Here is a 12336-nt window from a genome sequence, read left to right as displayed (position 1 = left end):
ATTGGTATCAGATTCAGATAGTCCACACACACCGTATCCTAGCGTGGGGGCATCGTCGGATGGTTAGATTGCGTTCCGACACGACCACCGACTTCAGCATCATGTCTACAGGAGAGAGTACTCATCAGCCGGAAGACGTCTCCCCCGAAGGAGACCTTGTTCTTCCGCCTACAGCAGACACCATAGCTCTTCTTAGAGCTCAGAACCAGCTACTCATGGAGCGTCTCCAACTCTTGGAGGCAGCAGCAGCAGCACGTCCTTCTACACCTCCAGCAGCACCCGACTACATCTCCCTCGTCTTTCAGATGGAACAACAAAGGAGAGAGGACGAGGCCCGAAGGAGAAGAGAAAAAGAAGAAAGACGGGACTATGAGGAAGCCCAATGCAGGATCGACGAAGACCGGCGTCAGGCTGAACTCGCTGCTCGGGAACACCAACGTGAGCTTGATCGAGAACGTATGTTACTCGAACACCAACGGGAAAAGGAGGCCATACACTTGAGGTATCAACAGCTCTCCTCAGTCTCCCCAGTCATAGGTGTCACCAGCCAGCATCCCGCAGCAGCATCAACCACCATCATTCGCAGTCAACCGAATTTCAGCAGGTATGATGGTAAGTGTGATCATTCTTCAGTTAATCAGTTTATTCATCAGTTTAATGCTCATTTTCCATTAGCTAAGATCACAGACCCACAAGACAAAGTTCACTTAGCGGCTCCCCATCTCACTGGTGAGGCAGTCACTTGGTGGCAGCATTGGTCTAGTATTCATACAGACCAGGCCACAGGTGTCACAGCCTTTGACTGGGACATCTTTGTCCATGACCTGAAGACCAGATTTCTCCCGCCCCAGTACATGACCGGTCTGAAAGACTAGTTCTATGGACTCAGACAGAATGGATCCCCAGTGCTTCAGTTTTCCGGTAAGGTTATTACTTTAGCACAGCAGTTAGGGTTATCTGAGCAGGCCAAGATGGAGCAATTCATTCGTGGATTGGACTCCAACATTCGGTTCACAGTTCGTAACTTTGAACCAAGTATATATGACCGGGCTTTGACTCTCGCTCAGAATGAAGAAATGAAGCTCAACAGGGGCAAGCCCAAGCAGACATCTCAGTCCAGTACCAAACCCCAGCTGCACAGACAGGGAAAGGTAACGCATCTTCTAAAAATGCTAAGAAGGACAGCAGTAATTGCTCCAGTTCAGGGGGAAAGAAGGATAAGGAACCTAAGAAAACCCCTGATGAAAAGGCTAAAGCAGGCATTACTAGAGGTTACCTTCCTCCAGAGGAGCAAAAGAAGTACCAGTCAGAAAATAGATGTTTTTTCTGTCATATTATAGGGCATGGTAAGAAGGATTGCCACAAATGGCAAGCGGCACAAGCTGCCAAAGCTCCTTTTGCCACAGTTGCCACAGCCTCCCCAGCTCCTCCAGCCCCGCCTACTACCTCAAATGCAGTTCAACTTTTACCTTCCATGCATCCTATGCCATCCGTGGTATTTGATGCTAAGCAGGAGGGTGAGAGCGATGCTGCTCAGAAGAGCCTTATCCGAGCTTATGGCTCTGCCCAGGGCCGACAGTTTGTAGTCCTTTTCGATATGGGTAGTTTTGAAGACGCCATCTCTCCCCAGTTGGCTAATAAATTGAACTGCACTTTAGTCCCATATCATCTGGATGTGGACGGGTTTACACCTGGTCTTCGCACCCACATTTCCGAGAAGGCACAACAGTTTGCCTTTGAAGTTCAGAAGGCCTCATTTCAACGAGATTTCATCGTCTCCCCTCTGTTAGGGTGTGACATGATCTTAGGAATTCAGTGGTTCCGTCAGTATGAGCCTATTTCCAATTGGGGGCAGGACACTTTTACTATTTGTAAAGGTTTTCCTGAGCTTGTCATGATTCGTGGGGATAGAAGCATTCTTGGCATCCCATTGATTTCACATCTCCAGGCCAGACGAGCTATCCGCAAGGGAGCAGAAGGAGCACTCCTTTATGTTCGTGCTCAAACAGCCCCTCCCTCATTAGTAGCATCCATTACATCTTCAGTCCCTCAGTTAGCAGACCTCCTATCCAGACACCAGGACATTATGCTTAGGGACGATCTCCCACCCAGTCTCCCTCCCTCTCGCCTTGAGGACCATCACATTGATTTGGTCCCTGGATCAGATCCTCCTAGCAGGTTTCCCTATCATCTTTCCAAGACTTTAGAGGGCGAGTTGGAAAAGCAGTTATCTGAGCTTCTTCGAGCCGGATTCATTCGGCCTTCTTTCTCCCCATTTGCTGCACCTATCCTATTTGTCCAAAAGAAGGACAAGTCTGCACGCCTTTGTGTAGACTACAGGGCATTAAACAAACTCACTATCAAGAATAGGTTTCGTATGCCCAGGATAGAGTACATTTTGGAGCGTTTAGACGGTGCTAAGTTTTTCACTAAGATCGACCTCAAGAGTGGTTACCATCAGGTCCGCATTTTTGAAGCTGACATTCCAAAAACAGCTTTCAGGACAGAGCGTGGTCACTACGAGTTCGTAGTGATGCCTTTTGGGCTTACAAATGCACTTGTAACGTTCAATAAGATGATGTCTAGGATTTTCGCAGTCCACATTGGGAAGTGTGTTTTCATATTCCTTGATGACATACTAGTCTTCTCAGCCACTGCGGAGCAGCATGAGAAAGATTTGGAGAAAGTCTTGCAACTTTTGCGAGATAATCAGCTCTACATAAATGCCAAAAAGTCTATCTTTGGTGTTAAGGAAGTTCAGTATTTGGGCTACATCATCGGTTCCGATGGGATTAGACTGGACCCATCAAAGGTTCAGGAGATCTTAGATTGGGATATTCCTAAGACCGCCCAAGAAATCCGTTCATTCGTAGGTCTTTGTCAGGCCTATAGCACACATGTCCATCAGTTTTCCAACCTTGCAGCACCTCTTACCGACTTGCTCAAGGGGGTGAAGACTCGCAAGCAGAAAGTCTCAGTTACAGGTAAGGCACTTGATGCATTCCGTGCACTCTAGAAAGCTGCCTCAGAAGCACCTGTATTAAGGTTAGCATCATGGGACGAACCTTTCGAGGTCATCACCGATGCCAGCAATGTAGCCATAGGTGCAGTCCTCCAGCAGGACAATAGACCCGTGGCATATTACAGCAGAAAGTTGGATGTCGCTGAAAAGAATTATTCGGTATACGACAAAGAGCTTTTGGGTGTGATCACAGCGCTCAAACATTGGAAGCCTTTTCTTTATGGACAGGCTTTCACAGTGAAAACAGACCACCAAGCACTTAAGTGGCTTCAGACTATGCCAAGTGCCCAGTGGAGTGATCGACAGGCCAGGTGGAGTCAAATCTTCCAACAGTTTGGAGGTATGATTGAATACATCCCTGGTAAGCCAGTAGCAGATGCTCTCAGTCGAAAGTCCAGCATCCAGGCAATCCAAGAAGCTACCATTCTCGAAATCACGGGGAAGGACTTGGATAGTATGAAAGACCAATATGTCGACTCCCGTGAGTTTGGTACTCAGTATAGTTTGGCCCTCACTTCTGAGCCTGGCCACTATTCAGTACAGAACGGTTGGTTGTTCTACAAGAACCGTCTCTGTGTTACTCGGGAAAAGCGTTTTGCTCTTCTCCACGATGCCCATGACTCCTTAGTTGAAGGACATAGGGGTATCAACAGTACCCTCGAGAAATTAGAACGGTCCTTTTATTGGCCAAAGATGAGGCGTGATGTCTATGCACATGTACAAGCCTGTAAGATTTGTCAAAAAGTCAAGGTTCCCCATTCAAAGAAGGCAGGTTTACTTCAACCTTTGCCTATCCCTGACGGACCTTTTATCGACATATCTATGGACTTTGTAGGGCCTCTACCAGCATCCACCGGATCCCGTAACACTCAGTGTTTTACCATTGTGGATCGCTTTAGTAAGTTCTGCATGCTCATCCCATGCAAGCATACGGCCACAGCCGAGGACGTAGCCCTTCTGTTTCTCAAGCATTGGTATCCAATTTGTGGTTTGCCTAGCACCATAACATCAGATAGAGATTCCAAGTTTACCTCGCATTTCTGGAGGGCATTATTTGAAAACTTTGGAACTAAGTTGCAGTTGTCTAGTGCATTCCATCCCCAGACAGATGGCCAGACAGAAATTTATAATCAGTTGGCCTTTGATGTCCTCAAGTCATACTGTCATGACCAGCAGTCCAAATGGGAGCACTATCTTCCGTTGGTCCAAGCTATCTTGAATGACACTCATTCATCCAGTGTCGGACGGACTCCATATGAAGCAGCCTTTGGTCGCCGTTTTTCTTCTCTTTTGACGAGAATGGTGTCTCCATCTTTAGAGGCTAATAAAACCACGGAAGCATTTTCCGAGATCATTGAGTCAGTTAAGGACCGCTTGACCAAAGCTCAGGAAGCATATAGCAGACAGGCAAATAAGTCTAGACGAGATGTCCACTTCAAGGAAGGGGATTGGGTCTATTTGCGTATCATGAAGTAGAGATTGAAACAAGTGGGCAAACGTTGTCCCAAGCTTTCATTCCGTAGTTTTGGCCCTTTTCCAATAGTTAAGAAGATAAGTGATGTCTCAATGAAGTTAAAGTTGCCTGCCAGTTGGACAATGCATGATGTTTTCCATGTTTCTTGGCTAAAACCATATGTTGGTCCACAAGTGTTTGATGTTTCAGATGAACAGCAGCCAGACGTGGTAGACGAGGCAGAAGTTATTGAGCCTGAGCAGATCCTTCTTCATCGATGGAAGCATGGTTCCGGTCGACGGATTCGTCAGTTCTATACGAAGTTCCGAGATCGAGGCACCCACGAAGCCGTATGGCGGACTACTTGGAAGCCATGAACCTGCCGCCAAGCTAATCAAGAGGGAATGTCACATGCACTCTGCACTCAGTGCATGGTGACAAGATGGCTCATCATCAGAAGTGCAGCAGTTGTACAGTTTTAGAACCCAATAGGATGATATTTGTCGTACGCCGTGACCCCATTGTACATCCTCAGTCCAGGATAAGTCAGGCACGAGCTACGTAGGTCATTCCTCAGCCTTAGTGGGTAAGTCAGTCAGTCAGTCAAGTCCCTTAACCCACTTGGAGAGAATCATTCATGCATGTAGAGTCAGTAGAAGCCTTAGGGTTTGCATCAGAAAGCACTCTGCATCTTGCATAATATGCATACATATGCCTGTGCATCATTTAGAACATCCCCAAAGCCTTAGGGAATTTACTGGGATTTATCTGGTATTTTTTCCATATTTATTAGTATTTATTTATCATTATTTGCATTATTGGGCATTTATAAATATTAACTTTATTAAATGACCAACCTCCGGTTAGTATAAATAGGCTTGCCTAGAGCCTCTTTTGTCATTCAGTCTTCATTGTGCTAAGAGCCCTCCTCTCTCTTGCTTTCAGCCCAAGACTAATCCAGCCCTAGAGCCCATAAGCTTTCTTCTCTAGCCCTTGAGAACCATAGCTTCAGCCCAGCCCTAGGCGCCTGCATTCAGCCCTGTTTCAGCCTCAGTTCAGGCCCAGATTCAGCATACCCCTTCAGCTCAGTCCAATGCCAGAAAACAGCAGTTTGCAGCCTGCATATACCTGCGTTTTTGCCCAGCAATCAGCAGTTTTCTCTGCGTTTTTGCACAGCCGTACAGCAGCAGCTCCTGCAGCCCCTGTTTCTCATGCGTTTCAGTCCACAGCATCCTCAACACTCCAGCGTTTCTGTCCACAGCAGATTCCAGCCCTGAAGGTTTAGTCTACAGCAGTTTCCAGCCCTGAATCTGTTGTTTGCATCAGTGTCCAGCCTTCTATGCATCATCCACACATGCAGCAGTCATCTGGTGAAGGTAACACAGCATTCATAAGTGTTTTCAGCATTCTAACATAGTGTAGAACAGTCCACCTTCTTCTTCTTTGAGCCTCAGGTGTGCAGCCCTTCCTCATGCCCTTGGGAAGAGTGCATAGGCTCGAGATCAAGTCATTGAGGTGTTTCTACAGCAGTGTACAGATCAGCCGCTCTCCGATCCTCCGAGATCTTGCGTTTGGCTTATCTACAGTCCAAAGTCATTCTCTCTAAAGTAATAAAGCAAATACTATCTCGTTATCGGGATAGGGGGCCCTTCAGTGGGTAATTCGGGACCCAATCTGGTGTACAGTTCTCATATCTCTCTCTCTCTCTCATCTCTTTAAAGTTTGAAGTATTAAAGTGGATTGCTAAACTCACGAAACTCAGGATACAGAAGACGGTGTGAGCATATTGTGTGACAGGATCAACCAATACAAAGACTTCCGCTCCATATCACAGCAGCACAGGGAGTCTTTTCCGAAGCAGGCTACTAGGTGGGCTTCGAAACCATTGGAGTTGTTACACATTGACTTGAATGTGGATGCGCTGTGGCGGGCTTTCCGGGACCAGATGGTGGATGGCTTGCTAGATGCTGGTAGTAAGCAGGGACATTGCAATTCTTGCATATGTGGGAAGCAGCACAGGGAGTCTTTTCCGAAGCAGGCTACTAGGTGGGCTTCGAAACCATTGAAGTTGGTACACATTGACTTGTGTGGACCTATGGAGATTCACATGGGTTTATTTTCTCTCACAGAAGGACCAAGCCTTCGCTTGGTTCAAGGATTGGCATGTTATGGTGGAAAAGGAGTCTGGATTGCAGGTGAAGACTATTTGGGCTGACAAAGGAGGGGAGTTTCTTCTAATGCTTTTGTGCGGTCAAGCGGGAGCTGGCCAATACAGGGTTGCCTTCAAAAAATGGAGTAGTTGAGCGTAAGAACCGGACTGTGGTGGAGATGGCGAGGACGATGTTGGAGCATCGTGATCCTCCTCATCCACTTTGGGGAGAGGCTGTGGCTACAACTATCCATACCCTCAACTACTCTAGGCAAGTGGGTGCACACTTCTAGGAGATGGGTGCTCAAATCTAGGAGAATGTTAATTGGGATTATGGCTTAATCATTTGGCTAATCCTCTTGTACTCTTGCCTATATAAAGGCACATACTTGATGGAAGAGATACAACATATCTTACATTCTCATCTATATGCTGTCCACATTTTCATTATGCCTCTCATTAGCTTAATCATGTGATTAATACTAATCACCTTTGCTTAGCCACTAATGTTGTCTTCACCATGAACATCATCACCTTCTTTGAGCCACCATGAATTCTAACAAAATTTAGGTTGACATCAAATCATATAGCAACTTGGCTTTAAGCCTTTGTTAAAGTATGAGTCCTGCATAGACATGCAACATGGAAGATAGCGATAGTATTATTTGTTATTAACTGGTCACACCAGTTGGCTATCAATGCCAAAAACTTAAGCTATTTCTAGTGTACTAGAGAAAGCTAAGGAATTTAAAAAGGATATAATAAGTTGGGTTTATGTAAACCCAGGTTGACATGCCCTCAAGAGCTACCAAGCCCTTCTTGAGGAAGATAGGGTGGTTCTTTGGAAGTATAATCTTCTTCACTAGCAACTTGGAATGCTTGCATGATAGGAGAAAACCGAGGACTCATCTTCTCTAGTGTGGCCTTCCGAAAAGCTGATTTGTCCCCGGTTTTCGTAGCCTTTCTTCTACCCCCAAGAGCATCTGTTTCCTGAGAGTCGCCTCCATTGATGAGGGTTCTCATTCTTCTTCTTTGGAGCACTTGCTATCTGGTTCACTTCAATGTGCACTTGGTAGTTTGCGGGAGCTTGAAACTTGATAAGTAAGTTCTGTTTGTCCTTAGGCTCTTTAATGAATACCCCTAAGGAATTCCAAGATAACTGGTAGCCCTCTTCTAACAAGAAAACAATGGCCACCTCTCTTGGATCAAGCCCTTCATGCCTGGCCAATCTCCCAACCTATCATGAAACCTTTTGACCGAGGAGTCCTTTTCTTGATTTTCCTATAACTCATCAATTAAGCCCTCTTTTTGAAGAAGCTCCTCCTTCAATTCCTCAATCTGTTGGAGATAGTAGTCTTCTTGATTCTTGATCTCCTGTTGGTATTTCTCTTCTATCAATTCCACTTCATGTGCTAGGCTCCCCATGATTTGCAAGTTGCACGAGAGGGATGGAGGATGTCTTTGCCTTAATTTTGATTTTGAGAACCTAGGTTCTAATATCACTGTAACGGCGGAGGCATCCAAAAGTACCGATCCTAGATTGAATACACTTGCAAATAAATGAGAAATCTCACTGAAGATAAGATAACCTTGCTCAACACATCACTAGGGCCAAAACGGGCCGACCCCCCCTCAAGAAAACTTCATGCCATAGAGTAATTATTTAGTACAAGCTTGCATAAGGGTGCTTTGCACCAGATTTCCACCATATGCAAGAAGACAATATCAAACAAACAATAGAAACCTTGTCCCGGTTATGTAACTAGGATTAATCACACTTGGGAATCCTCTCCTCTTGACAGTCCTTCATTGAACCATTCTTCCCTCTAAGAAAGCCTTTTGTGAGAAGCCTGTCTCCCTTCATGGAGGGTCTTCAACGAATCTTTGTTCTCTATCCTCGAAGAAACTTCAAATGGAGCAACCTTTCCTCGCTTCTTGAAGAAGGAAACTTTCTTAAACACACATAAGTCTTTTGTATCTTCAATTTTGGAGCAACAAATGTTTGAATAGAAGGCGGCCAGCACATAGTACTTGGTCCAGCAACTGTAACATGACTACTATGCGGAAGCGTGCTTAATGATGATTAACGCAAAGCAATAAAGACTAACACTAATCACATGCTCATGACATAGAGAAGTAGAGAGAAGGAGAAGAGAGAGACTCTTTACCTAACCTACTCCTACTATATATTATTGAATGAATGAGTAATTACAATGATTGTCATAGATCCAATGTAGATCTATACTATGAATGCTATGAATGAACTCATGCTTACTGTCCTCCACTGTGCGTTAATGGAAAACGCTCATTTGGAGATGTACTTGGCTGATCCAAACTGTTAGATTGCATGTGCTTGGTCTTGGCTCTGCAATCTCTGTCTTTGAATGATTATGAATGACACATGACCTACCTTTATATAGTAAAGTGATAGCAAGTCGTAATCAGGTTGGTTTTCACTTTTCAGGCCATAGAAAGTTATCAAAAATGTCATAAAATGTGTTCATATTGAGTCCATAATATGTACCAACCATTGGTGCATGTTGTGGGCACCTCCGGGCACCTATAGGGCCACCAAATTGGCTCCAAATTGTCCATATATGACTTCTAGCTTTGCCCTTAAGGCGGCTGTAAGGAAAAATCAAGTCTACGTGGCACCGGATTAAGGTTTGCACGTGACAGCAACCTAGGCACAGCGGATACAACGGCTGGGATTAGCTGTACAGCTAGTATAAATGTGAGTCGTACAATAGGCATAGAGTCGTACAACAAGTACAGCGTCGTGACTCGTACAACGGGTGGAGAGCCATACAATAGTCACAACTGGGATCAGTCGTGCTACAGATACAGAGTCGCACATCAGGATCTTCGATGAGCACTGCACACCACAGTAGCCGTCGCCTGGAAGAAATCGTCCCAACACATAGTCTTGACGTGGAGCATCATTTCGACTTCTTTATAGGTTTAGAAGAGGTAGTTTAGATAGGCATGTAAGCTAGTATTTTTGCACGCATGCAGGGTGGACATATTAAGGATCCACAAAAATTGAAAGTTTCCCTTGGAGGTGGTTGGCAATTTTTATTCGTTTCCTTCTCTACACGAGTCTTTAATGCTAAATACATTCTCCTTCACATATGATGCCCAATACTAGTAATAATGTCCAGCCTCAATTAAGTGAATGTGAACACGAGTTTATAACTTGGTCACCATAAAATGTACCAACTTTGGCCTCTTTTCACATGTTTTAAACCCTGTAAAATGCCATAAATTCGTCAGTAGATAAGGGGGATAAGCAGTATGCAATGCTAGGCATCCCCGACACTTCCTATCCCTTCAAACATCTATGTAGGCAAGATACGAAAACATGTCATTCACTAGCAAAAAATCCACTAATGCATACACATGCATCAAAAACATTTGCAGATTGTTGCTATATTGCCTTCCATAATTTAAAAAAAAACAATCCCTCTAAGGTAATAAAAGTCAACTGAATAATAACAAACCAATCTTGCTTGGTATGTGTACTTCTACCCAGGGTAGAGATACCTTTGAATTTGGAAGAGGACAAAAATTTGGCAAAGCACCACGTTACGCGGTAAGAGTTTTGTGGTTTAGTAAAAATGATTTTCTTTGATCCTATTAGGAAAAACAGCATGTACACATTTTTATGAAGCTCATGAGCATCTTGCTCCAAAAAAACAGGTCTTGAATACCACAAAAGGAGCCATAAGCGTGCAGCTCTCCCTACAAGGAGCTTTGAGAACAGTGGAGCAATTTGTCAAATACAGGTAAAATCCTGTAATTTTTATTGATGTCTTGCAGCCAAGTTGATTTTCAACTACTTGCTTTAAGTGCATCTTTTTTATAGATTCTTGTAAGGCTCCTGAAAGAAGCTTGGATTAAGCCATAGTTGATTTATGTGCAGCCGGAATGGTTACTACGATGGTTTAACTTTTCATCGAGTCATCAAGCACTTCATGATCCAGGGAGGCGATCCTGAAAGAGCAGGGACAAGGGAAGAGTGGACACAAGGTGGTCATTTGAATGATGAGCTTGAGGCCAGGTGACTTAAAGGACGTGTGAATGCATGCCATGTGAAGCTTTAATACAAATAGGCTGTTTTGTTTTCATAGAAGTACACTAAGCTTTATCACCTGGAATTCTGAAAAATATCTGGCCTCTGATACATGTGCAGTTTGAAACACGAGCCGTTCATGTTGGCAACATCAAAGTCGTACCCTGATTCATATGGGTTTGAACTTTACATCACAACAACTGCAATACCCCACTTGGATGATAAACTCCTGGTTTTTGGAAGAGTTGTTCGAGGAGAGGATGTTGTTCAGGTATTGCTCTGTCAGGGGTTTAGTATCAGGTAATTAGGGTTCTCATACAGTATCATCTCTTATGTGAATAGGATGTGCTGCAGGAAATAGAAGAGGTGGACACAGATGAACATTTTCGACCAAAATCCTCTGTGGTGATAAACAATATCAGTTTGCATGACGAGCTCTAAGCTCTGTATATTTTGTTTCTATTGAGTTCCATACTTTCTCTAGGCACAACTCCAACTGCCACTGGTGGTGTAGGGTTGTTTTTGAGAGATCACAGCCTATAGATTAAAGCGATCTGTTGTGAGCGTCGTTCAGGAGTCCCAGATTGTCAACAGCACTCATTCGACACCAAAGTGTAAAATGTATCTTATGAAATATTTGCGTTGCTGATGAATACATTCAAGATACAGAAAACCCAGACGGTAAGCCAACTCCTCTACAGCTTCACATTTTGCTGATAATTTTTGGATTGAATCCAACGACAGACATCTCTGAGTTCCTCAGTGTGTGTTTGTGTGCGTGTGTGTGTGTGTGTGTTTTTTTCCATGATTGTAGAAGTTTGGTTGGTTATAATCAACAATGGTCATTGAAGCTTGCCATCAATCACCATGGCTTGCCTTCTTTTCCTCTGCAAATTAGCTTAAGGTGACACTAATTGGTGGTGTCGAACCAAGTAACACATTTGAGTGATGTTAATTTTTCAAAAATTCATGCATAATGTCAAGTGAGGTTAATGGATCGCCAAAAGGCTTTGCCAAAGTCATGGCTCACTCTTAACAGAAAAGTCTCACGAGGCTTTGTACTATTTCTTATGGAATTTTCAACATGCATGGGGGACAGGAATGATTACAATACTTCAAAAGCATGGAATGGCACAATACTTCAAAAGCATGGAATGGCACAAAGGTATGCTCACAAATGTTGGCTAGACTAACATCATTAACCAATAATTGTTTGAAGGTCAATATATTGTAGAGAAAACTAAGTCTTACTAGACCAAATACTGAAAAATGCCCTCCTTAAGACCATGTACTCATTTTGTATACAAGTCAATTTCTCTACATTCTAATGGACTTTATACCCTACAATGTAAGCCTACTCTCATCTCTTTGCAATTGAATATTTATCTATCTTCTATTTTATATTGCCATCATAATTTGTAGGTTTACATTTTGCATTGTGGGCTAGAGCGTGTAATCAAAGCCCAATGTAATCTGGTTTTACACAAACAAAAGTCGAAGCTAGAACATGTTAAAGTTTTTTTGCCATATATTTCTTGCTCTTGAAACACAACAAGAGGATAAGTTATAACGCCTAAACTAAGTGCATGAAAAAGTGATGGGTTGGGTTCTTATAGAATGTTATTTCAAGAGTGAGCTTG

The 12336-nt window shown here is 43.8% G+C and overlaps 1 protein-coding gene across 1 annotated transcript in view; it reads left to right on the top strand.

Moving 5' to 3' along the window:
• Positions 1 to 12014, top strand: part of LOC147603841 (Cyclophilin-like peptidyl-prolyl cis-trans isomerase family protein) — a 47094-nt gene extending 35080 nt beyond the window's left edge. The window contains exons 3-9 of the mRNA XM_086795967.1: positions 10157 to 10216; positions 10324 to 10409; positions 10547 to 10684; positions 10817 to 10967; positions 11051 to 11377; positions 11511 to 11600; positions 11796 to 12014. Of these exons, the coding sequence (XP_086652093.1) occupies positions 10157 to 10216; positions 10324 to 10409; positions 10547 to 10684; positions 10817 to 10967; positions 11051 to 11137 (522 nt within the window). The 3' untranslated portion in view covers positions 11138 to 11377; positions 11511 to 11600; positions 11796 to 12014. The remainder of the gene's footprint in view (positions 1 to 10156; positions 10217 to 10323; positions 10410 to 10546; positions 10685 to 10816; positions 10968 to 11050; positions 11378 to 11510; positions 11601 to 11795) is intronic.
• The last annotated feature ends 322 nt before the right edge of the window (positions 12015 to 12336 follow it).

Source organism: Cibotium barometz, chromosome 63 (genome assembly GCF_041138505.1).
Source record: "Cibotium barometz isolate CiBa-2024 chromosome 63, ASM4113850v1, whole genome shotgun sequence".
Lineage (NCBI taxonomy): Eukaryota > Viridiplantae > Streptophyta > Polypodiopsida > Cyatheales > Cibotiaceae > Cibotium > Cibotium barometz.
The sequence above is the reverse complement of the archived record's forward strand: the minus strand, read 5'-3'. Positions and strand labels throughout refer to the sequence as shown.